At 40.7% G+C, this 27,031-nt stretch overlaps 1 protein-coding gene and 1 long non-coding RNA gene across 4 annotated transcripts in view; one reads left to right on the forward strand and one right to left on the reverse strand.

Moving 5' to 3' along the window:
- Positions 1-14,366, reverse strand: part of LOC134470866 (uncharacterized) — a 34,090-nt gene extending 19,724 nt beyond the window's left edge. The window contains exon 1 of the long non-coding RNA XR_010040055.1: positions 13,998-14,366. This is a non-coding gene — a long non-coding RNA (uncharacterized LOC134470866). The remainder of the gene's footprint in view (positions 1-13,997) is intronic.
- A 149-nt stretch (positions 14,367-14,515) lies between these two features.
- Mfsd14b (major facilitator superfamily domain containing 14B) overlaps positions 14,516-27,031 on the forward strand; it is a 72,150-nt gene continuing 59,634 nt past the window's right edge. The window contains exon 1 of one of the 3 annotated variants that reach the window (XM_003468392.4): positions 14,516-14,946. In XM_003468392.4, the coding sequence (XP_003468440.2) occupies positions 14,902-14,946 (45 nt within the window). In that variant the 5' untranslated portion in view covers positions 14,516-14,901. The remainder of the gene's footprint in view (positions 14,947-27,031) is intronic. The other 2 variants (XM_063227359.1, XM_063227360.1) reach the window with 2 other exon arrangements.

Consider the following 27,031-nt stretch of genomic DNA (forward strand, 5'->3'; position numbering starts at 1 on the left):
CCTAGACTACACTTGGAGGACAACGGCCCATACTATAATTCCACTAGAGGAAAAATCTCTCCGTTTCTCCTGATGACTGCTTTTAGGCAAAATGTAATTTTATTTTCAAATGAAATAAAATAGTTTCACATTTTATTGCTTGAACTAGGACATAGAGTAGTAATTTTAAAAGTCAAATTCAGATGTTTATTATAGTCACTTCATGATTTCCAGCAGTGACCAGCCTTAGGCACATGTATTTTCACTACATGACAGAACATTAATTATTTGTTGTGAAAACTTTAACACTGCCATTACTTTTTTAGGTGGCCCATAGGAGTCCTCGTAAGGAGTGGCTACCTTGGCTGCATGGCACCTCCGTATCCACGCAGGCTGTACTACAGTGTATGTGAATAGCACTTTCTGCTTAGTAGCTTCTTACAGTCTTTCACTCAAAACATTTGATTTCCTCTGAAACTTCCTGAAAATTGTAAGCAGTTTACCTGAGCATCGTCTTTTGTAATCTGTGCACTCTCAAAGTTCTGAATTTGTGACCGGGACTGATTGCATCAGGGAGCAGGTATTTCCTGCCTCTGAAAAGGTTGGGCAATGGAGAGGGTGGGGAAATGCTAATACCATGGGCTTGCCTCCCTAAATCTAACTAGCATCTCAGGTGATAAAAGTTATTACAGAAGATAGCTTGATGGGAGCTGAATAACATTTAGAGTTGGCTGTGTTTCCCCAAGGAGCCGGCTCATTATGCAAATTGGAGGCTCACCATCTAGCTAACATTTGTAGGTTGTTAGACTGATGTTCCCAGCTAGTCTTTTGGAAGCAGTCAAGGCAACCAGGCTTTTGGTTAAAAAAAAAAGTAGGAGGAGATGACTAAAATACCAAGACTCTCCTTTTTCCTGAGGGATTGTCCCTTTTCCTAAGGGACTGAAGAGAAAGCTTTTTACTTTTTTAAGGTTTTGTGAAGACCCCTATTGAATTTGAACTCTCAATGCGTACCATACGGTTCAAGTTGTCTTTTAAAGAAAGCCTGGGTCTATATCCAGATTAGATAAGAACTCTTAACAACTCAACATAAAAAATATAAACAACCCAATTAAAATATGGATAAAAGATTTGAATAGATACTTTTCTAGAGAAGATACATAATCACATGAAAAGATATTCAACATCATTGGTGGTTAGGAAAATGCAAATAAAAACCACAAAAATGAAGTACCACTTTATATCCAGGAGGATAATTATAGTATTTGTAAAATGTTTTATTTATTTATTATTATTGTCATTGTTGTTATTATTTGCAATGCTAAGGATTAAATCCAGGACCGCAAGCATACTTGGCAAGTACTCTGTTACTGAGCTACATGCAGTAGTGGAAAACAACTCATTTAGGTAAGAAATTGGAAATCTCCCACCTGCTTGTAGAAATGCAAAATAGGGTAGTCACAGTTGAAAATGTGGTGGTTCCTCAAAAAATTAAACAAGAATTATCAAATGGCTCAGCAATTCCATTCCTAAGTATAGACTCCAAAGAACTGAAAACAATGTTCAAACAACTGGTACATAAATGTTCATAGCAACAGTATTCTTAATAGCCACAGCACAGGGACAATCCAACCGTCCATCACATGACGCATGGATAAATAAATACGGCATACACATATAAGTAAAAATTAATCAGATTAATAAAGAAGGAAATTGTTGACATATGGATGAATGTTGAAAAGACAAATATTTGATGATTCCACTTATATAAAGTATGAAAAAGTGAAATTTATAGAAACAAAGAATAGCTGCTAGGCAAAGGGGAATGAGAAGTGGAAAATCAATCCCTAGTGGTTTGGGAATATTGAGTGCTCTGGAGCTGATAATGGTGAATGTTGTATAAAAATAAAAATGTGCTTAATATTATAGAGTTTTACACATAAAAGCAGTTCATTTTAGCTGAGCACGATGGTGCATGTCTGCAATTCCAGCTGCTTGGGAGGCTAAGCACAAATTCAAGACCAGCCTAGGCAAGATCTGGTGTTAAATAAAGTAATTTTTTAAAAGGGCTTAGAAGTAGCTCAGTAGTAGGAATAGAATGCAGGATCTTGTGTAGATCCTGCATTCTATTCCTACTACTGCAAAAACAAACAAAAATCAAAAACAGAAAGTTAATTTTGTCATGTATAGTATACCACAATATTAAAAAATAAAGTATTAAAACATGTTATAACAAGGATGAACCTAGAAATACTATTGTAAATAAAATAAGTAATCCCTAAAGGAACACATATTATCTGATTCGATTTATATGAAATATTCAGGACAGATAAATCCTTAGAGAACCGGTTGGTGGCTGCCAGGCGCTCCAAGTGGAAGGAATTGAAAGTGACTGCCAGATGGTTGTTATGGATTAAAAACTGGTGGTCAATTCAACATGGTGCTGAGTGAGATGGTCCACCTGAGGGAAATTGCCAGCATTAATAGAGACGTGGAGAAGATGAGTGAGGCGTTGTGGGTTTCTCTAAGTGTTGCTGTTTTGAGCCATTGGTTCTTCTAGAGGAGCTTGTCATGCTGGCTTCCGTGATAGGAATTTGGCCATAATCATTGGAGGAGCTTGGGACCTAGTCGCTGAGAGTGGCTGTGGCTCACTTTCGGAGAGCTCTGGTCTTTATATTAAACATTGCTTCCTGGCTCTGGAGGGGAAGGTGTGTGTTGTTACAATCTCTACAAGAAGCTTGTCCCGCTGGCTTCCTGGCATGTACTTGACTATCTCATTGTCAGAGAAGCTTGGGACCTCACTATAGGGCTTTTCAGGGCAGTCCTGGTCCTTATTTTAAGCATGACTTATTGGTTCCAGTGTAGAACCCTCAATCTACTGGCACAGCTCCTTCATCCCACTGGCATAGACTTTCTAGCTTCCACCACTGACCTTTGGACCTTTCCAGCACGGATCCCTAAAACAGACTGGCATGAGTCCTTGTCATAGGCTCTAGGTCTTCATTGGACTCATGAAGGACATTGCTATGGGATCCACACCTTTTGCTGAATATGCTGGGTCTTTAGTGTTGTGACAGATTTCCTGCATATTCTTGTGTTCAACTCTGGGTGACCATCATAAAATAATATAAATTCTGTATCCTGATTGTAATTGTTCTCCCCGCAACCCCTGACTATAACAATGGTACAGTCAGTTTTTAGTGTAATAAAATCTAGGCAGAGATGAGGCTGCCACTGTGCAAATGCACTAACATCACTGAAATGTGTTTTTAGAATGGTTCAATGTATCTGTGTGAATATCACCTCAAATTTTTTTTCTGGACACAGGAGAGGCTCCTTCAGAGTGAGCATGGGTCATCCTCACCTGAAACTCACACTTGGCTTTATTCTTATCATGAGTAGTGCATATCATTCCCCAAACCTGTAATAACAGTTTCTTAACTGTTGAACCCAATAGGTTGCATTTAGGAAAAGGATGCTTGGAAAGTAAGGCACCTCATGTTGCAAACATATCACCTCCACAGAATATGTGGCCAGCGAACGATGCAGCAAGAGCAGAGACGGAGAAATGCCGAGCAAACGGGAGCTGAGATGTGCAGCATCTCCAGGGATGACCTAGGAAATGAGAGCACACTCAGAGTCCCAGTTAGAGGCTGGACTTCCAGCATTCGCTCAGATGGGATGAGACCCTTGTAACCAGAAAGTTTGAGGACATTTAATTTATTCCAAGAAGCACGCCACACAGCAGCTATGTACTTATAGAATGACTTCTGAAGAGGCTCACACTCAGAACAGAATATAGACTCCACCACTACCAGCTCTTCCCAATCCTTGGAAGTTACTGATCCTTCATCCGAGCAGCCAGGCAAAGGGATCCACACGGGGAATTCTAGTGTCCCCAACTCTGGCTCATGATCCTTGCTTGGTGGTAGCAAGGCACTTTGCTAAAATTCCAAATATATCAGGGGTTTGAGCCACAGCAGGAGTCACTAGGGCCTTAGAGAAAATTCATTTGCTCCAGTTGGGGACAGGTGTAGGAATATGATGAACACAGAACCCCGACCAGTTCCCAGTTCTGCTGACTATAACTTAAGAGCACAGCTGGATGCCCCCATGCAGTACGGGCTCCATGCAGGCAGGTGCTTAGCTTATTCAGAGCAGTATTTCTAGTTCCCAGGACACTGCCTGGCACACAGCAGGTTAAAAAAGTAATCATGTGCAGCAGAATGAGAGACAGGAAGAGAGAGGAGTTGACCCAAGGTGTGCACTAAGATACTCATTTAAACCTCACATGTGAGACCCCTGGAAACCCTAAAAAAGACAGCTGATCCACAGAGTGGGGACCCAACTCCACTTCCGGTTGAGGTGGGTTGGGTCAGTGTAATTCCTTCACTAAAACCCACTCAAGGGTACTTTTGTTGTTTTTGTTTGTTCTGTTTTTCAGTACCAGGATCTTCACTGAGCAACATCCCCCATACGTACATTTTTATTTTTAATTTTGAGACAGTGTTTCCCTAAGTTGCCCATACTGGTCTTGAATTTGTGATCCTCCTGCCTCTGCTTCCCACAATACTGGGTTTACAGTGGCATGCCACTATGTTTGGCTGCTTTTGCTTGTTTGTAATTTTTGTTTTTATTAGTACATGTTTGCAGTGCATAATTACATTCATCATGAGGAATTAGTACATCTTTTTTTTCCTTCTGTTTACAGATTCTTTTTACTTAAAGGCCCATAAAAATTTCTTTGAGACACACAAATAAAAAACAGGAATCACAAAACTATGACTTAATAGTATTATTTTATATGTCCATGTCTAGTATTTCTGGGACCTTCAACAAAGTGAAATAGTTTCCTTTTAATAGTGTTCCAGATTTTCAAAAGCAACTCGCTGACCACAAACCAGGAAGGCCAATGTCAGGGTGATAGGGTATGTGTTCTCCTATTCTGATTGGTACCAGTCCTACGAACTCAGCGTAAACCATAGGATTAGTCCTGCTTTGCGCAAGAATGGGGCTATTCGGGAAGTTGACCGAGTCCTTTAAATAACAGTGAAGATTTGTAAGCCAAACTCACGCATCATGTGTGAGCCTCACCATCCAGGAACGTGAGAGCCTATATAATCTTCTGTTCCTTAACACCCTCTATCTGCTACACAGACATGGCTCCATTCTCATTAGTAAGCATCGGACATAGACTATTGGTAAGCCTGTAAGATTTCCATGACCACATTTCTTCAGAAGGCAGCTTGGTGCTGTGAATTACAATTGACAACATGTCCTTAGACACAGCCACCTACAACAACCAGGAAAAATTACAGTGCCTGACAACATGTGCATCCTGATTGATTGTGAAAAAACAAAGAGAAAACATTGGAAACAAGTTAATGCCTACTCCTGGGAGAAAGTGGAGCAAGCTTAAGCTCTTGGGAGCAAGATCTACCCAGGCTGTGAGATACGTGGATGCTGGCAAACGTTCACTGCTTCACCAGACTTCAGTTGGGTACCTGAGCCTCCTCCTGGTCTACCTGCACATGCCCCTGTAAAAGCCAGCTTTAATGAAGAACCTGCAATGTTAGTTTAGCAAGAACCTCTACCCTTGATATATGATCAAGTTTATTATTTCTTCAATCTCCCTGTTTATATCTATTGCCCTGGCCTGCCTTCAGTGGGAACCTTGTTAAGTAGATTTGACAGAGTCTTTCTAACATATTTTAGACGTTTTCCATCCACTGACCTCCCCGCCCTGTTTCTTGGCTATCCATCTTCCCTTGGCTGTGCTATATTCAGAGTTGAGCCTGATCTCTCTACCCAACTGCAAGATCCTGCCACAGTTGTTCCTACACTGATTGCCATGACCCTAAATAATTGTTTTACTTTCATAAGAATGAGTTGAGTTCCAGGCTTTGCTCTTGAAGTTGTTACAGGACTGTGCCTAGGTTTTCAGGCACTTGGCACTTGCCTCCTAGTGGAGACTACCCTTTCCTGACCTCTGGGATGTCCCTCATGTTGCCTATTACCTGTCACCCTCAGAACAGTGGTGTTTACATATTTTATGATATACCATGAAAACATTTGTACAATGATTTTAAAATCTGATTTCAAGCCAATGGGTCATACATGAGGGCAATGACTGCACACTCAATATGTCCTAATAGGAAAAGAACAATGACTTAGCATCACTTATTAGCACAAAGGTTTAAAACAAGAGTAGATTAAAAGAAATAGATTGGTGTGCTAAGAACTATTGAATACTTTCAAAATTTCTCGAGCTGTAGCAAACCCAGAGTACCTCCAGCAAGGGAAGGGTGCCCCTCTTCCATTCTGTGTCACCTGGCGCAGTATCACAAAAACCTATTAAATTCAAGTTAATAACACAAGTCCGTTTTGCTCATTTCTCATCCAATTTGACAGATACAACTTGTCAGATGATGTTTTCTTGTGGTGGCAACTCTGGGTTATTCTATCTTGGCTTGAGTCTTGGCCTCACATTCTGGTTGTGTGATCTTGGGATGTGTAGTTAGTTTCTGGTTTCCTGCACTTACAACGCAGGGAACACACACATAATTGTCCTGACAATTCTGTGGCTGGCATGCAGTTAGTTCTATTAAAATTTGGCTATTTTTTGTGAGTTGGTACTGGGTGTACAATTGCAAGTAGGACACATACTTGTCCTCAAGAAGCTGGTAGGCTAGAGGACAGGTTGGGTTTATTTCAGTTCAACTATTTGTTCACAGATGAACAATAAAATGTATTGTTCCCCAAAAGATAAATGTCCGTAGAGGCCAATAATTATATACAAATAATTATAATAAATACAATAAAAAAGAAATACACACAAGGAAGGAACAGAAGGTACAGGAAGAGATTTGAAAAAGATTGTAGTATGATTCAGACTTTGCTGGCCTGAATCTCCCAAAGTCTCCACTGGGGAAGCAGGATGGACTCAATGATGAAAGTTTGCCATTCAATGCACTAACAGCAGCAAGGAACACAAACAGAAAGAAAGCTGGATTTTTGAGCCAGCATTTGCAGTATTAACCTCAAAGCAGCAGAAAAATATTGGCTAACCAGGAGAAAGGGAAGAGCAGCAGTAAACAAAGGGGGTATCACAGAGCTCAGCAAGTCAGCAGCAAACAGGGGGCTTGGCTACGGGTTCAGTTGGAGCGTCAAGGGTCGGAACTTTCTTACCATGCAGTGATTTTTCAGTTTTTTGCTTGTTGATTGTCATAGTTTAGATCCTGAATATCCTCTCAAAACTCATGTGCTAAAGGCTTAGGCCCCATGGTGGTGCTAGCAGGAGGTGGGGCCTAGTAGGATGTCCTTAGGTCTTTTGGAGGAGTAACCCCAAAAGGAGACTGTTCCCCAGCCCCTTTATCTTCCTCTTTGACTCTCTGGCTTGTGATATAGATGGGTTTACTCTGCCACAAGCTCAAAAGTGCCATTCAGCAAGCCCAACAGTGACCCAAGTAATAAGCTCAACTGTTCCTGGACTGGGAACTTTAAAACTGTGACCCAAAACAAACCTTTCCTCTCTATAAATTAGTTATCTTGGGTATTTTTTATAGCAAAAAAAAAGCTTACACAGTGACTCTTCTAAAAATGCCTGTTTTTTTTTTTTAAAGAAAACCCAAAAAGTTCAATCCCTCCACAATTTTAAGTGGAAATTTAATTTCTTTGTCATTAGTTTATAGATACAAAAGTATATTTTCTAGGATACTACAGATAAGCCTTTCAACATATCTTTGTCAATTTTTTTTCCTACTGGGGACAAAACCCAGAGCCTTGGCATTGAGCTACTATCCCATCCCTGTATTTGAGGTAAGTCTTGATAAATCACTAAGTTACTCAAACTGGGCTTAAAGTTGGTGTCTCCATGCCTCAACCAATCACAGGAGTAGAATTCTAGGCATGTCTCACCACACTGGCTTTTTGCCCTAGGTTGAATCCTTTTGGCTTGTTCTCCTTATGATAAATAACTGCCCTCTGATCTGCTTGCCAAAGCCAATCCTCACTGTCAACTTGTTAGCCAAATCCAAGTCACAAGACAGTGGCAATAGTGAGGAGCAGGCACAGATGATTTGGAATAAACAGGGCACGGCAGCCACTGGCCGGAGGAGTGGGAAAAGCCAGGTAGGAGGTGAGCAAGGGGAAGATGACAAGTTTGACAAGGTGGCAGGCAGAAGGAGGGCTGGGCTGACCTACATCAGCAAGAAGCCCTGCTTCGGGATCAGAGATTGTATCACTACTATTGTGAAGTCTACAGTGATAACAGGTGGCAGCTGCATACATTTCCATGTGAAACAGGGAGGCAGGAAAACAGTTCTTAAGTGACTTGTTTCTGTTTTTTTTTTTTTTTCTTTTTTTGTACTGGTAAGTGAACGCAGGACCTTCATATTGAGCAATATCCCTAGCCCTCCTTTTTCCTTTATCTTGAGATAAGGCCTTCCTAAGTCTCTAAGTTGCCTATGATGGGCTTAACTTGCAGTCTCCCTGCCTCAGCTTCCAGAGTGCTGGAATTATCGGCAAACTCCTAACTTTTTACACAGTTCACATACAGTGTAGCATGAACCTTGTCTGCCTGGGTCACCCACAATTCCATTCTTTCTTATAAAATGTTTGTCCAGGTCCAGTTCCAAATCATCTTAATATATAAAACAGCCTGACATACTTTTTCTCAGATGGTAAATCATATCTGCTTTTGGTCTAATGTTGGATGGAATGCAAAGAATCAAGGGGAAACAGTAAAAAAAGGTTCACAAAAAAAGCTAACTAAAATGAATCCTCTCACATCAGACTGATATTTCACAGTAAATATAAAAAGTACATTTTTTTTTGGTCTTTTTCGTTTTTATCAGTACCAGGGATCGAACTCACGACTGCCTGCTTGCAAGGCAGGCGCTTATGCCACTGAGCTAAATCCCCAGCCCCCAAAAGTACATTTTTATTAAACTTTTTTTTAAACTAAACTGTATGAAAATAAGTTTATGTTAACAGGTTATACTTGCAATTACAAATTATTGTTTTGGATAAAAATGAATGTTGTGTGTTTTAAATGTGTAAATAAAACTATAAGACAATTTGTTATTACCTCACATGGAAGATGCCGGGGGGGGGGGGACAGACCACAGAGATACCATGAGGTACAGCTTCATGCACTGGCTTGGAACTGAGCTGTGTCAGTATTACCTGTGGACTTACTTTGCAATAGTCCTAATGCCAGCATTGGGAGGCTCCTACATATTACTGCACAAGCCAGGTATAATTATATCTTTTAAGAGATTTTAATTATAAAAAAGAGATAGATTTGATAAAAATTTTCCACCTTGTGGATAATAAAGTGATCCCACAAGAAAGTTTTAGGCCAACGGAATTATTCTACATGGTTTTGTGGTGATGGATGCAGAAGTTCAGCCATTTGACAAACCCCAAAGAAATGCACACTCCAAATTGTTTACCATGCATAAATAGGGGTCCTGTAAAGGATGGGCCTGTGACAAACAAATTTTATTATATGACATAACCTCACCAAAGGGGAAGGGGATAAAGCAGTTAGTAATTTGAAAAAACTATCTTAATTTGACAGTAAGGGGGAAAGACAAATAAAACTACATATAAATACATGCTGTAGTTGATACTTGGTAAATTAGTTTCCACAGGAATTCTGAAACTATATATATGCTGTGGCAAACTATTTTTACTCAGAAAGTAGGGGATGGGAGGTAGGGAGAGAAAAGAAGAGAGTGGGAAGAAGAGAGAGAAAGACAGAGAGAGATTTCAAATGCTACTCAGTTATCCCACATAACTGAGGAGGACAAGAATATTCAAGGGGGGAAAAGAAAAAAATAGAGCATTACTCGGCTAAGAGTTTTACATTAATTACTTCAATAATCATGACAACAGTCTTACAGATACCTTCTACAGTTTATAGATGAAAAACCAATACTTGGAATGCTCATAAAGTTTAAACATCAGTCAGGATACTGTATAAAATTCAAGGCAGAGAAAACTTCCTCAGGTTCTATAATGGTTGCTATATTGTGTCAACTTGAGAAAGTCAGAAGTTTACCTAAGCCATTCAGCAGGGGACCAGGGTCCTTACTTTGTAGCTTCCTCAGCCTATGCAAGAGATGGTGTGAGTGCTATATCCACCCCAGGGGCATAGTCTGCTTACAATATAAGCAAGGAAAAAGAGGCTTGTTCCCTGCTTTTGCTCCTGCTGCCGCTTTGAAGTATTGCCCCTATGTCAAGCCACCCTGCCTTGAAGCCAGCTGAATAGGGACTGAAACCTCCACAGAGAGTGAGCCAAATAAACCTTTCCTTCCTTAATTTAATTGTCAAGTATTTGGTGTCAGCAATGAGAGAAAAATAACTAAGGTTGTAACTCTGAATGTTTCTATCAGGAAGAAAATTTGGAACATCCATAAAGAGGACAGAGAAATATAGTCACTTAATAAAGTAGATCAATGACTCCATATATTTGCAAATAAGGTGAGAGTTCAACTGGAATACAAATTTACACACAAGGATGCAACAATATATGTCAGTAATAAAGAAGATCAGCAGATAACAAGGGAGGGGTTAATGTGGGAGAGGACTCTTATAGGCCCAGTGCAGCCATTCTGTTTAGAAAAGCTAAGTAAAAGGTCAGTTCCCTTTAGGCGCTTGAGTAAGCCCATTTCATTAGAAGGGACTGGAAACTAACTTCAGTACCAGTGTATATGTGTTGCTTGTAACTCACTGCACATATATCCATACATAATGTCACTATTTGATAACTTCATAAAGAAGCTAAGTAAAGCCAGCTTTGCTTACATCTCCCCGCCTATAATCCCAGCCCTTTAGGAAGCTGAAGCAGAAGGATTGCAAATTTGAATGTACTCCTTGCAAGATCCTGTCTCAAAAGAAAAGCTATGGGCTAGCTCAGTGTGAAGACCCTGGGTTTAATCTTCCTTATCCTCCCTACCCCAAAACAAAGCAAAAGTAAATATTTAACAAGTATGTATGTATGATTACATAATACGCTTTATGAAATCATCAATACAACCCTAGTAACATACATATTAATATTCACAAGTATATATACATAAATGAGGGTTGGGGAGGTTAAGTAACTTACCCTAGTTTATGCAATCCTGTAAAAAAAGCACACTTGCCCACTTAGTCACACATAGCTAGTGACAGAGATACACAGACATATGCATCATTAAGCAATTTTGTTTTGTTGAAAATATCAGAGTGTACTTACATAAACCAAGATGGCTATGTCACTATCTGATAGGTCCACCTTTGCATATGCTGTCTAAAATGGACTAAACTGTCATTATGACTGTATGTATGTATAGATAGGTACACCTGTATGTATATGTATGTGTTATGTAGTATGTGTTATTGTATACACCTCCTATAATGCCCTCTACTTGAGGATCAGTGAGTATCATGTCTATGATTAGGTTACTAATCAGTTTATTTTGACTTGATGATAAGGGAGATTATCCAGGATGGAACAGACCTAATTCGGCATCTTTTAAAGATTATGATGTATCAGAGAGAACCTTGAAGGAGTAAACTGCCATATTGTGAAGGGGACCACAATAAAGAAAGGATGTGAGAGTAGCATCTAGGAAGAGAGAGCAGTAACCAGCTGACAGGAAGACTAGGGACGCCTTAGTCATATGATTGCAAGAAATCAGTTCTGGAAATAACTTTATTTGCTAGCGTTTTATTGCTGTGATGAAATACCTGAGAAAATTACTTAGAATAAAATTCATGGCCTCAGAGGTTTCAGTCTGTGGCCAGTGGGCCTTAGTGCTTTGGTCCTGTGTTGGCACAGTAGATCACAGTGGCAGAAGCAAGTGATGGAGGTAATCTGTTCACCTCATGGTAGCTGGGAAGCAGAGAGAAGAAGGGATAGGGTCCCAGTATTCCCTTCAAGCCCATATTCCGAGGACCTAATTTTCTTCAAGTAGACCTCACCTCTTAAAGGATCAACCACCTCTCAATAGTGCCATAGGCTGAAGATCAAACCTTTAGCACTCAGACTGTAGGTGAACATTGTAGGCACAAACCCTAATATCTGGGCAGCTTAGAAATATAGATCTACACTTCAGAGTCTCCACGTGGGTATGAAGTCAGCAAGTATTTTGGTTTTAGCATCAGCAGACCCTTAGCAGAAGAATTAACAAAAACATTTCAGATTTCAAGTCCACAGATATTGAAGTAGTACAAGGGTGTTGATTTTGGCCACTAGATTTAAGACAATTTCTGTACTTAGAAACAAATTAAAAATACATGGTTTTAAAATTTTTTATTTATGTTTTATCTTTAATGGCACTGCGATTGAACTCAGGGTTTGTACACTGAGGAAAGTCCCCAACACTTTCATATTTATTTTGAGGTAGTCTTACTAAATCATTAAATTTTCCAGACTGGCCTTAAACTTCACATCCTCCCACCTCACCCTTCCTCAGTGCTGGGATTACAGGTGTGTGCCACCATGCCTCACTTTATTTTTTTTATTTTTTGAGATAGGGTCTCATTATGCTGCTAAAGGGTGGCTTTGAACCCCCGGGCTTAAGTGATCTTTTTGCCTCAGCATCTTGAGGAGCTAGCTAGGACTAGAGGAATGTGTCTCTATGCCTCACTTACTTTTTTTTAAAAGTTATTTTATAAGCTTAAAAATTTGATTTTCTGATTATGAGTAAATGATTACATATTCATAACAAAAATATAAGAAATTTCAGAAATATACATAAAATATTTTAATTCTAGAGCTAACCACAATGTTAATGGCACATTTTATTCTTTTTCTATTGTTTTTATGATGGTATTGTGTATATTTTTTGCTACAGTTTTAAATGTGTACCCTTCTATGGTTTCATGCATATTTTTCAGAAACAATAAATATTAATAAGCATCACTTTCCAAACTATGACTTATACATTCTACAAGATATTAATCAATTTTGCAAGAACAAAAGTGTGTAAATAAGTTTGGGAAACATGGCTTATTATATCTCTGCTTAAATCATCATGTAAAAACTTGAGGAAATTAGTAAGAAAGAATAAAACAATTTACTTTTGGTATTATTTCACATAAAGTTATTTTACACCCGAGGACAGATTCTTCCTCTTACATATCTTCTCATTAATATTGATTCAAATCATGCACAATTTAAATGACCCCTGAATGAAACAAGGAAATATACTTAACTTTCATGGACTTTGAGATTTTGAGTTAAATTATGTGGAATCTCATTATTGTATTAACTAGTGCACAATAAACTATTTCCTATGGTATAATCTCAAAAATGCAATAAGTAATATTTTAAAACTACCTTTTTTTTAAAAGCAAAAGCTATGTAAAGCAGTGAGGGTGCATGCAGCTCAGTGGTAGACTATGTCAAGGAATCAGAACTCAAAGTACCACCATTATATATTATTTACAGTTCGATATTTATAGCACTGCATTTTACTGAGATTTTGCATAAAATGGCACGTAAATGGAGAAAAGTCAGAAAAATGATAGGTTCATGTTGGAATTTTACATAAATGGAATTAGATATTTTTATATAGATACAGAAGGCAAAAAAAGTCATCAACATGGTTGAAAGATGCAAGTTTTTGGATCAACAAAAAATGTAATTCCAAAAGTGATCATCACGAGCGATAGTTAAGGGTGGGAGCAATTTCCCGCTCTGTGCAAGGCTGAATACTCCTAAAATTGTCTCCTACTGTAGATTAACGCGTCTTCTGCCAAAGTGGAGTAGTAAAATGAGAGTAAAATCCTAAAATGTGAGTAAAAGCCTCATAATAAGGTACAGTCTGTAAAGATTAAACTCAAGAAAATCAGCTCTGTTCTTTTCAAAGAAAGTCAGTTTTGGGCATCAATGTGCTTTGGGAAACAAGGTTGTAGCAATTCGTGCACAACCTGTTTGTAACACTACAGCATACAAATCATCGATTTAAGGAGCTGTACCGTCGCACACGCTCCTTTCGGCCTAGTAAAACAAAACATCACCTTACCCGTTCTTGTTTTACAGATGAGGGTCATATTCACACTGTTGATAAGAAGAATAGGCTCTAGCTGGAACTAGAGCTTGTGTATCTCTAAGACAGTGTCCAATTCACGTACACCGTGGCCTAGGTAAGCGCTCCATCACTTTTGCTTCAGCTTTTATGGAGTAGTGGGATATTAATGAGCAGTCTGCTTTCCCAGTTCAGGATTTCAGACCCAGCTTTCTCCGTGTACGTATTTATAATTGCTAGGGGAATCAAAATATTTTTTGGTGGGCTGACGCGAAGCCAACACTAAAGCAGTTCTCACTACATGACACCAGGGACTCGCAAACCCACTTTGAGGCCTGCTCCCAGCTTTCGTAAACACGAAGTAGGGTTGGCGGCTCTGGAAGATGACGTATTTCCGGGGGCGCGCGCCGTCAAGCACTTTCTAGAAGGCGGACGCAAGGGGCGGGGCGAAGAGGGCGGGGCGTTGCTGAGGGCGACAAGGCCGCGGGCTTGAGCTTCAGGCGGGAGCCGGGCTGGGGCGGGGCGGGGCGGGGCGTGGCCTGCTCTGCTGCGGGCGCCGGCTTGTACATCGCCGGGCGGGGCCGCGCGCGGCCTTCCCAGTGCCTTGCAGCACATCCAGTTTGGGCTCCCTGAGCTCTGGGTTGGTGCGGGCCTGTCCTCGTCCTGTGCGGCTCCAGCCCGGGTCCCCTCGCAGCTCTCAGGGTCGCCGCTGGCGCCGCCGCCCGACCCGCAGGCCGCCGCGGGCCGCGGAGCCCATGAAGGCACGGGCCCCGCCGCCGCCCCCACGGCGTCGCCGTCCTCCCGGGACGCCTCGAGCGGGCGCGGGCATGGGAGCGGCCTGAGCGCCGGGCAGCCGCGGGAGCTGGAGGGGAAGGCGGCGCCGCTGCTGGAGGCGGGAGCGATGGCGGAGAAGCGCGCGGGCGCGCAGGCCGCTGGCGGCAGCTGGGTGAGCTGGGCGCGCGGGGGCCGGGGCCAGGGTCCGGTCGGGTCGAGTTGGGAGTCAGGGTTCGGGGACCAGGCGGCCAGGTTGGGCTCGCGGAGCCGGGGCGCTCCTTAGGAGCAAGGTTCGTTTCGAGAATGGGCTTCTATCACTGAGACAAAAAAACTTGGGGCGATTTGGTTGTTTCAAAAGGCGAAGTAATAACTAGGGTGTTTGGATGGAGTGCCTCCATTACTGCGCCGGTTGACACAGGTCTGGGGTGCATTGTCTGCCCACACCGGCTTGGAGAAAGCAGGGAGCGCCCCAAGGCCGCGCGCGCGCCGCAGACTCCCCAGCAGCCGCGGCGGGAGCGGCCGTGCGCCCCGCTACTCATTCCGCTTTCTCGGGGCGGCCGGGAGCCTCGGCCAAAGGGTAGCTGCTCACCCCAGGACCCGCAAGGAGCAAGTTCAGGCCGGTTTCTTTCTCCGGTGTGAGTGAAGTGGGGATGCCTTTGACACCAGCGCAGGGAAGCCGGGGTTTCCTGGGCCCGAGTTCTGCAGAACAGGCCTCGTCAGTGGCGCGTTAGTTTCTTTTGGTGGAATAAGGGTTTGTCGTTTCTTCAGACTAAGTATAAAAGTATTGAGGGAGAAGAGGAGTAGAGATCTATTTGGAACCTCAATTCTAGTGTAGAAAATGTTACAGCGAATACTATTGATAACCATAGAAGTTTTCCTAAAGAAAACCAGAGTTTTTATGCAAAATATGTGATCAGCCTTAGACGTTAACACTAAAGTTATTGCTTTTAAAGAACGCTACGTGGTAATTTATGTCTACGTATTTCGTGAAGTGAATCCCCATTCATAGAGTTGAGAGGGTAGTAAAGTAGGAGCAATAAGGAAGATAAGCCAGCAGAGCTGGTTTCTAGTGGTGGTTCTGCCAGAGCAAGGTCACATTTGTTTATTGCCTGGCCATTTAGTGGCTAATCTGTAAATGAGGGTTTTTGAAAAAAGCATTGGAGACTCTTCATTTTAAAAGTGAGATCTTTCTAATGAGGAAGGCTTTTCTTAGGAAGGTGGAAGGAAGTTCTGTGGAATTGGTGTCTCTCATTTGGATTTTGATTAAGTGGACCTGTCATCTTCTAGCCCTTAAGCGAGCAAAACCAGCAGCTCCTTTTGTCTTCCTTGAATTGGTGAGCAGTAATTACTAACCAGTGGCCAAGGTAGTAATTTAAGAAGTAACTTCCTTCCTCTCTTCTCATTGCACTAGAAAGTCCAGCTGTGTTTACCAGTTAGAGATTTTAGATTTCCTCTTCTCTGCAATCCTTTGGTTCATTTCCCCCTCAGCATTCTTGACCTAGACTTTGACCGTCCCTTGTGAGACTCTTGGTCACCCCGCCATCAGTATGCCCACCACGTAGCTGATTAAGGTGCTCTAATGTGTAAATGTGATCATTACAACTGTCCTTAATTTTTTTTCATTGGCTGCCTGTGGCTTACAGAATAATAAGTCAACTGCTAGATGGAAGCATTATTAGTATGGGAATTAGTTAAGCATGCTTGGAATTCCAGTGCCCACCTTTATTATTCGCATAGTTTTCATAATAGAATTCACCACTTAGGAGTGTGAGGGCTGCTGCAGCTTGCAGTTACTCCTTAGTAAATATTAAATGGTGGTGTTACTCTCAATCTTATTTGCATGTGAATTTTTAATGGTCACAAATTATAGGTGATCCTCTGACTGTTAAAAATATTCTCGCCAGTTCCCAATCTTCATAGGAAGCAGAACCCTGGAAATTAACTAAGAGCAGGAACTTTTGAGGATGTTTACTCAAAGAAACCTAGTTTATTCCCCATTCCTTCTTTGAATCGTGATAACCTGCTAATTTCCACCCATCTTTCCAAGTTTGTACAAGTGAATAGGATTAGTATTGATACATCAATTCTTATAAACACCGAACGTTTTCTTGGTGTTTGGTGTAGTTAGATGACTAGCACGAGCAGGTGGAGTGTTTTTTTGAGTGTGAAAGCTGGGAAAGCAGTGAATGCCTTTAATTGTAGGTGTTTATGTCATATGCCAGTACTTTCAAATTATGCGTGTTTTTTTCTGCTTGCAGTTTCTCTTTAGTGTCACTTCCTGTGACAGTACTGTGCTGTGTCCTACAGGCTCTGTGATTTGATTTCATTTTAGCGTGTTGTAATTTCCTTACAGCTTGTTTCCTGTGACACTCGTAGTTTCAGGTTCTTTGGTATTACTTCATAGTCACCGGGAGGACTAGCCATGTACAGATAATCAGCTGACAACTTTTCTTTTAATCTCATTTAACACAGAGGTATCTTGACTTGAAAAATATAGTGAAATGTCATGAACTGAAAAGTAAAAAGGCAAGCCTGGTACAGTGATGCATACCTGTAATCGCTTAGCAAGACACAAAACAAAAATAAAAAGGGGCTGGGATGTAGCTTAATGGGAAGGGCTTGGTTTCCATCTCTGTACCACCAAAAAAAGAAAAAACAAGGGGGGGGGGAAATCAAGTATTTCCTGCATGTTTTTTTTTGTGTTTTTTGGCCTAGAAAAGAAGTCTTTGTATCAAATACGCTCTGTTCTCTGCTGTATCTCTTCTGTGCATTCACATACATTTTGAGATATTGTATAACAATTATGGTATACCGTCTTTGAAAGTAGATTTTTTCCATTATGCATAGCACAGGTAAAGTGACTTATATTTGGGCGTTTGATAAGAGTTAAGGATTTTTTTTTAACAAGTAAAATACACTAAGTGTAGTGTAATATTTCACAGTGTTTATGGATTCCAAGAAGCCAGTGTTTGATTTCTAGTTAAGAGCGCTCTTAAGAATCACAGGATCAGTGTTATTTTGGTGACATTTGAAATCTCAAGTTGATTTTCCTTAAATAGCATCAGAAATTCCTGTGAAAGTTAATGTTGGTTTTCTTAGAAGAATATAGGCAAAATAAAGGAGCACCTTCTGTTTTTTTTAAAATGGCTAAAATGACCAGGTATGTAAGACTTAAAAACAAATAGACTTTGTCCTTCAAACTTGTTCTTTTTAAAGTTGTTTTGGCCATTTGAGTGTTTGCTTTTTTAGAATTTTAGAATCAATCTGTCAGTTTCAATAAGAAAACCTTCTGAGATTTTCTTTGAGATTCTGTGCCCTTGAAGTTTAGTTTAGGAAGAATTAATCTTAAGGTCAAGTCTTCTGATCCAGAAATCAGATATCTCTATTTTAGATCTTTTAATTCTGTCAACTGAGATTCCTGTTTTTCAGTTTTATACATTTTGTCAGATTACTCCTGGTTTCATAGGTTTTTAGACTGTTGAATTTAGTATCATTACATAAATGTAAGTTGTAAATTTTTAAAAATTTAAGTTTATAATTGTTCATGGCAAACACTGATTTAGTTTACTTTTAAAAAATTGTTTAATTGTAATGAAATACATAGCATAATGTTTATCAGCTTAACCATTTTTAACTATAAAGTTCATTAGTATTATATTCTCACTGGGCAGCCAGTCTTCAGAAATTTTTCGTCTTGCAAAACAAAATCTGTACCCATTAAACAGTTTCCCATTTTCTCCTCCCTGTTTTTTCTGTGAATTTGACTAGCTCTCATATAAATTAAATTTATCTTTTGTGACTGGCTTATTTTACTTTGCTTAACATCTCAAAATTCATCCATGTTCAGCATGTGTCGGAATTTTTTTGTTTTAAAGGCTTAGTAATAGTCTATTGTGTATGTACCACATTCTGTTTATTTCAGAATTTAGCCCGGGGACATTTGTGTTGTTTCTACCTTTGGGTTGTATGAACAGTGCTGCTGTGAACTTGGATAAACAGCTACCTGTACAAATTTACTTTCAGTCATTTTGGATATTACCCAAAAGTGGCATTGCTAAAACTTATGTTAATTGGCTTTCCAATTGAAGAACAACTAAACTGTTTTCATAATGCCTGTTTCATTTAATATTTGTACGTTGTACCAGGTTTCTAATTCACATCTTCACCAACTTGTTATTTTCTGTTTTGTTTCTGATTGTAGTTGTCCTGCTGGCTGTGAGGTGATCCCTGTAGCTTTAATTTGCCATTTCCCCAGTGATTGTTGGTGTTAAGCATCTTTTCATAGACTTGTTGACCATTTGTATGTATCTTTGGTGAAGCACCTGTTTAAATCCTTTGACCACTTTTAAATTGAGTTACTCTTTTGTTGTGGTTGTTAAGTGTTAGAAGGTCTTATGTGTTCTGGATACAACCCCCTGCTATGGTTTAAATGCTTGTCTCCTTCCAAATTCATATTGAAATTTAATTACCAGTGTTAAGGGGTAGGACCTTGAAGAGGTGAATTGGCTAGGCTTTCACTCTTACCAGTGAATTAAGGCTGTCACTGTGGGAGTAGGTTCCTTACAAAAAGACAAATGTGACCCTCTTTTGTCCTTTCTTCTCTTTTTTTTTAAGACAGGGAGACAGTATCTCACTATATAACTCAGACTGGCCTGGAACTTGATCAATACGCCAGCCTCCTTTGTGCTGAAATTGCAGGTGTGCACCTGCATGCCCGGTCCTACCTCCATTCCCTTCTGCTTTTCTGTGAGATAATACAACAAGAAAGCCCTGGTTACATGCTTGCTTCTTGATCTTGGACCTCTCAGTCTCCAGAATCTGGCATCTGTAAATTCCTGTTACAAATGACTCACTCTATAACACTGTTATAGAAGGATAAAACAGACCAGGTAGTTTGCAAAATCTCCCATTCTGTAGGTTACCTTTTCTTTGGTGGGAGCGGGCTGCTTTTGAGACAGGGTCTTGATATGTAGCCCAGGCTGACCTTGAAGCTGTGGAGGTCCTTCTGCTTCAGCCTCCCATCTGCCAGGATTACAGCCATCTGCCACCACACCTGGCTCAGTAGGTTACCTTTCAACTCTGTGTCCTTTGATGCACAGAAATTTAAAATTTTGCTACAGTACAATTCTCTATTTTTACTTAGTGGTTTTGATACTGTATGGAAGAAGCCATCACAAAATTCACTATCATGAAGTTTAAGCTAAGGATTTAGCCTAGTGGTAGACCATTTGCCCTAGGTTCAATTCCCAGCATCCTTGCCCCACTCCCCAAAGGAAAGAAAAGTCTGTTAGGTTTTATGAAGTCCAATTTACCTTTTCTTCCCCTTGCTTTTTATGCTTTTGGTGTCATATCAAACAATCTATTACCAACTCCAAGAGTTAGCCCCTCTGCCTTTAGTGCTTATGTTTAGGCCATTTATCTCTTTAAAGTATGAAGAAGGTGTCCAACTTTATTCTTTTATGTATGGAAATTCAGTTGTTCTGGCAATATTTGTTGAAGAGACTGTTATTTTCTCACTGATGATTTGGCACCTTTGCCAACCAGTTGGTAGTAGATGCCTGAATTTATTTCTGAAGTCTCAGTTCTGTTTCATTGATGCATATATATCTCCTCGTGCCAGTACTGCCACTAGATAGGGATCCAGGAGGTCCCCCAGAGGGAAGATGGAGACCTCAACTTAGCATGCCAAGTAGGTTCTTGGCTTATATCATGGAGAAAGAATTTGAGGACTCGTTAGGGTGAGGAACTGGCAGATTTACTAGGCAGAGTAGGAAGGGAGACTAAAGACTCCAGCTTGGGCACCTGGAAGGGACACCCTCTGTTGCAGGCGTCAGGCTGGCTTGCGCAGAGAAGCACAAGGCCAGCTTTCAGAGGTGAGGGGAAGTGGGTCACAGGTCTGCTGACCATCACCTTAGTCCTGGTTTCATAGCTCTGGAGAAGCCCTTAGGGCTCAAGGGGCAATTTGATCCTGTGAAATGGCTGCCCATGCTTTGGAAGAACTGATCTCATCAGCAGGTGCTCTACAGATGGGTAGTCTACAGGGCTCTTGCAATTTTGTTTTTGCTTTTGCCTTTGCCTTTGCTTTTTGCTTTTGCTTTTTTTTTTTGAGACAGGAATTCACTATGCGTTCAGGATGGCCTTGAACTCACTGTGTAGCTCAGGCTAGTCCCTCAGCCTTTGGGAGGGCTGGAATTACAGGTGTATCACCCCGCCTGTGGCACTGTGCTTTTACAGTAAGCCTCTTGAAGTTGCGTATCTTATATAACTGAAATGTGAAGTTATAATATATTACAAACTTATTACAGTCAGAGTATATGGTGCTGGTGCTAGGTATAGAGACTAATGGAACAAACTAGAGACCCCAGAAATAACCCACGCATACAGGGCCAACTGATCCTCAAATAGTGGGCCAAGTACACAAAGTAGGGAAAGGATAGTGTGTTTAATTGTGCTGGCAAAACTGGACATCCACATGCAAAATGATGAAATTCAACCCTTATCTTGTACCATAGATGAGTACCAGTTCAAAATGGATTGAAATCTTAAATAAATGACCTGAAATCTTAAAAGTTTTTGTGGTCTGATGTTGGCATAGTACATCAGCTCTCTTTGATCTCTGTGTTTAACATCATTTTATATGCTTTTCTTTTCTTTTGTATCTTTGAATCTAAAGTGAAGCTCCTATAGTGAGCATATTTGGACCATACATTTTCAATCCTGTCAACGTCACCTTTTGATTTGAGAGCTTGATCCATGTAATCATTTAAATTTATCACTAATAAAGAAAGGTATCTATCATTTTGTTCTTTCTAGCATTTTTGCCCATCTTTTCCTCTATTGCTTTCTTTCAATTTAGATGTTCTTTTATTGAACTGTTTTGATTACTTTCTCATTTCCTTTTTCTTCTGTATTGTAGATACTTTATTTATGGTTTCCATAAGAATTGCATATATCTTGAATTTAGAATTATGTATTTTGGATTGTCACCAGTGTTTCTTAAAAAGTATACAGTATTTTCCCTCTAATGATATAATCTGTGGGATTTTATGATTTTATGCTGCAAACATGAATTTATAATTATTTTTATGCATATTTCTTATAAAAAATTTCTGTAGAGAGTAAAAAAGTAAAATTACAAACCAAAAGTTTAGTAATACATACTGTATATTCATTATAATTATAGATGCTTTTAAGTGGGTAGGTATATGGTATATGTCACTTTTATGTGTTGTGACTGTCCTGCATTATCTACGATACTTTGACCTTACTAGGCATGTTTAGAGTGGTCTCATTGCAGTTGTCCTCTACGGTACACTAGAACTGTCTTCACTACCCCACCTGGTACTCCGTGAATAATAAGGTTGTAAAAGCCTGGGTGGTAGAAACGTGACTAGGCCTAGTGTAGTGTTTGGCTGTATCTGGACACCGGTAGGACACCGGTAGGATGTTTTCCCCTACGGTTTGATAATCCCCCGTGCTTGTACTTATCAGTTCTCTGCTGAATTCTTGAGGTGGATCCTCTTAGCTCTCTGGGCTAGTCCTGCTCTGCTCTGCAGCACTTGTCTTTGTGCTCTTGCCTTGATCTCCCTTGACTCTCAGCTCCATCTTAGCTTGGGAACTCCTCCAGGCTTAGCCTAGGCCCACCCTTCAGATGCTGAGGCCTGGAAACTCTGTCCAGGCCTGGAAACTCTGTCCAGGCTGTAAGCTAGGGGAATGATAAAGCATAGCTCCTGATCATCAGGCTCTCTGTGCTTCGATGCTCCGGGTCCAGTGTCTGGGGATTTCCTTCCTTTCCCTTTTCCTGTCCCCTCCCCCTTCCCCTGTTCCGCTTCCCCCTTCCCCCTTCTCTCTTTGCCCCTTCCCTCTTCCCCCTTTCCCCTTCCCCTTTCCCTTTCTTGTTTCCCATTCCCTTCCCCTCCCTCTTTCCCTCCCCCTCCCTTCTGTTTTTGCTTGTCTGCTGCAGAGTAATCTCTTCCTCTTTCTTGGTGTTCTATTTCAGGTAGTTACTTTGTCTTGTTGTAAAGGAAAAATATCTTTGTTTATTAATGTTATCCTTGGGACATGAAATTTATATTGTTTCCAAATAAGCCAGCTTTAGACTTCCTTTGTTGTTTCTGTATTTCCTGTTTATTTTTTGTGCCTTGTTAAAGGTTTATATCTTGTTCTTAAGAAGGTGATTAATTCATTTATTCAGGTTTTCTTTTCTAATGTCCAATTGTATTAATTTTAAATAACAATTACCTCTTAAAAATTTATTTACTCTTATACTCTTATCTGAATGTCGTTGGCTTTACCCATATTCAGTGCTTTTCTCCTCCTTCCTTCCTTCTCCATAAGCCACCGCTGCAGTGTTTAACCGAGCAGAGGACCTTGATGACTGACATTTGTTCTGTTGGGAGGGAAGGGGTGTCTCCTGGCAAAGGCTCTGGAAAAATTCTTGTTTTGATCTGCTTTTTTGACAGAGGGTTTTGCTGTGTATTTCAGGCTTGCCTTGAACTCACCATGTGACCTAGGCTGGCCTGGAACTGGCAGCAGTACTCACCTCAGCCTCCTCAGTGCTGGGCCTATAGGTGTGTGCCACCATATACAGTATTGAAGAAGTTCTTTCTCATACCGTTTTTAACTGTGGTACGCTTCCCAATCCCCTTTTTGCCCTCTCTTAAGTTTCACTCTATTAGGAACTATACTGATATTCTCTCTGTACTGTATTAGACCTTTTCAGTGAGATAGAGGTAGCACCTAAAAACCCGAGCTTCCATAGTCCTTGCCCAGGCCTGCCCTTCATTGCCCTCCACTTCCCTCCACTTTGCTTCATTTTTTTCTAGTCCGAGGGTTTGATGCCGGGGTCTTTGCACTGAGCTACAGCGCTAGTCCTCTGCCTTTTAAGTATCCTTTTGTTTGTTTTAAATTTTGAGGTTGGGTCTCACTGAACTGCTAAGTTGCCCAAACTGGCCTTGAACTTTTATTTCCTTTTTTGAAGAGGGGGTGGGGCTTGAACTTTTGATCGTACTGCCTCTGCCTCCCAGAGTGTTGAGGATGTAGTTGTGCACCACCGTTCCCAAATTCTTGCCTTTCCACTTAATCCTCCTAAATCAAATCAGTGGTTCTGTCACTTACCTGGTTTTGTTAGAATGTTGTGGCTGTTATTTTATTTACTGTGTTCTAAGGAAAGTTGGCTTGCTTCACTGACCATAGTGCCTCCATTCTTCTGACTGCTCTAAGGTGGCGATAGTGCAGTGTGTGTTGGACTGGAGATAAACTCTAAGCACTGTGGATAACTGCCTTACTGGAACTGACCCGGGTGACGTGGTGGTACTAGAACCTCCTCATCTCCGAGTTGCAGCCTGGTCTTTACTTGACAGCTCAGCTCCATATGTTTCAGAGTTTATTATACAGTCAGGTTTGCATTTCTTGTTCTCCAGTAGAGGAAGGAATAAGTAGCACTCCTAAGTTACCTGAGCATCATTTTGTTTTCCTGTACAACCTATGACATTCTAGCTCTCCTCATCTCTGTTGTATGTTACTTAATTAGGTCAACTTAGGTCAGCTTATCTGAAGAACAAAGAATCCCCAGGACAGCTTGCTGCCACCTCTTCTTCATCATCATCTTCTTTTTTTAGTTGATTTAAGTTTCTTGGTGCAATGGAGGTACACATAATGACCATCATTGTACGGAATTTGTACCTGTACGTGATACATATTGACCCCTCCCTTTTTATCTCCATGCCCATTCCTTTTTTTTCAAAACCCCTTCCCCTCCCCATTTGCAAATCTTGGTTTTCCTTTTATCCTTTTTTTCCATTTTCTCGTTCCCTTCCCTTTCCCATCTCCATAGTTCCCTTTTCATTTTGAGTAGTTTCTCCCTATTTCACAGTATCTATTGTACATTTTTGTTCCTATTTACATTGAGTTTCTCACATCAGAGGGATAATGTAATATTTACATGTGTGTCCAATCTGTTTCACTTATGATTATGGTTTCAAGGTCCAGCCATTTAGCTATAAAAGTCTTAACTCTTTCTTTACGGCTGACTGATACTCCATTATATTAAAAAGCCACATCTTTTTTATCCATTCATAGGCTGATGGGCATTTGGGTCACTTCCAAGATTTAGTCATTGCAAACTGCTGCTATAAACATGTTCAAATATATTGCTGTGGTATGATGCTTTTAATTCTTCTGGGAAAACAGGGGACTATAACTGGGTTAAATGAGACCTCCAGTCCTAGTTGAGTTTTTTGTGTGTTTGTTTTTATTTTGGGCTTTTTGTTTGTTTGTTTAGTTTTTGGAATTTGCGGTTTGGGGTTTTTTTTGAGGTGGGGTCAAACTTTGAGTGATTCTCCTGTTTTAGCCTGCCAAATACTGAGAGTATAGGTGTGAGCCACTGTGCCCCATAAACATCTGATTTTTGTGGAATCTCCACACTGATTTCCACAGTTGTGGCAGCAGCTTACGCTCACACCAACAGTGGAGAAGAGTTCCTTTTTCCTCATAGCCCATCCAGCATTTGTTCTAGTTATAAAGGGAGAATCTTGGGACAGACACACAAATGAAGAACCTTATACATATAGAAGACACTTTGGAAGAACAGACATTTCCTAGAGAGGCCTCAACCAGTGATAAAGCTATGTACTGTAAGAAATTTATGAACATCAACACAGGAAAAATAAAAACCAAACGATTAAATTAAAGAATAAAAATGACAAGACACAGAAGCAAAACAAACCCCAGACCTCCAGCCCACCCAGAACAAGTCCAAGGGATAGAATGGGGTAGAGAAAAATAGAGGCCACCCATTTGAAATTTCTGAAACAATAGCAGCAAAATTTCAAAACCAGGTGCATGAGATTGTAGAGAAAATCAGATCAGAAATAGTCTCCCTGGTGAAAAAAAGACATGATAACTGCTGTTCTCCTCCATAACTCCTGTCATGCCCTGCTGTCCTTGTCCTGCACTGGGGCTGTCCTTGTCCAGCCAAAGGGAGTGCTGAATTTCCTGGCCCGAGGGTACTTGTGCTCAGCTGGTCATGGGTTGGGGCAGTGCTAATTTCCCATTTGTCCTCCCTGAGGCTGCTGGAGAATCCAAGTCCATCTCTTGCACCAGTGGTGGGGCAGGAAGAGTTGAGAGTTTCACTAGCAGTCCTCAGTGCTGTAAGCCAGTCCCTAGCCTTGTTGTTGATAGAGATTTTAGTTAGCAGTTACGGTGTTGGACAGACAAAGAAAAAGAAGAAAGAACAAAAAAGAATAACAAAAAATGGGCGACCCATCATGGAGCGAGCAGTCACTTACCCTTGTGGTGTGCCAGCAAAGTTTGTTGCCAGGTTGTAGTGTCCTTTGTTTGCAGGAAGTCAAAAGAATGAGGGGCCTTACATCCTAGGTCTGTACCGTATGGATTTGAGTTTGTCACCCCTTTGCAGTCAGCCCATTTTTGTTTTGTTTTTGGTGGGAGGGCTTCCTGCTCCTGTCTCCATAGGGTAAATCCTCTGGCATCCCTGTGTGCCACTTTATCATTTTATATAGGCCTATGCCTATATTTTGTTTGATCTACAAGTCTCTTCCTTCAGGTTAATTTTGATATCAAGAGTGTATGTCCCTCCCTTTCTTTCAGTCACCTGTGTTTTTAGTTCATTTTTCCTGAGAAATTCCAGTGAGTCCTTTATTCAGCCATCTCGAGTCCTCTATCAACAGCCAACTTCTTAAATTACTACATTTAGAAAACATTGAGCATTCAATTAAGATTATAAGGTCTATGAAGTACTTAAAGTATCTTCTCTAATTTGCAGAGATTGCACAATGCAAAGTACAAAAAATTCATGAAGGGTCTGTAACATGGAACTGTAATATGATGTTGCCTACCAAAAATAGTGGCTTTATGTTTTAAATCAGTAGCCAACCTCTGACACACATGAGTTCTATAGGTCACTGGCGGCATGCTCTTTATAGAGACTTGGGTTCCAGGCCTCTCTGTCTCTCTCTCTGCCTCTGTGTCTCTCAATTTTGTGACTGCTATAAGGTGAGCACCTTTCTTGGCCACATGCTCCCACCATAGACCCGAAAGTGAAGGGTCACTGACCACAGATTAATACCTCTAAAGTAGGCCATTCCTTATAAGTTGTTTCAGGCATTGTGTCACAGTCATGGAAAACTGACTATCCCAACTTCTAGTCCTAAGCGTTTAGACTAAGAGATGCTCAACCTGTCCTGTTCCTGGTCCTTGATAGTGACAGGCTTCTTCTTTTCAGCATTCCACGTGCATAT

This window comes from Cavia porcellus, unplaced genomic scaffold (assembly GCF_034190915.1).
Source record: "Cavia porcellus strain 051 isolate PalLab524CR breed Dunkin Hartley unplaced genomic scaffold, mCavPor4.1 scaffold_17, whole genome shotgun sequence".
In the NCBI taxonomy this organism is placed as follows: domain Eukaryota; kingdom Metazoa; phylum Chordata; class Mammalia; order Rodentia; family Caviidae; genus Cavia; species Cavia porcellus.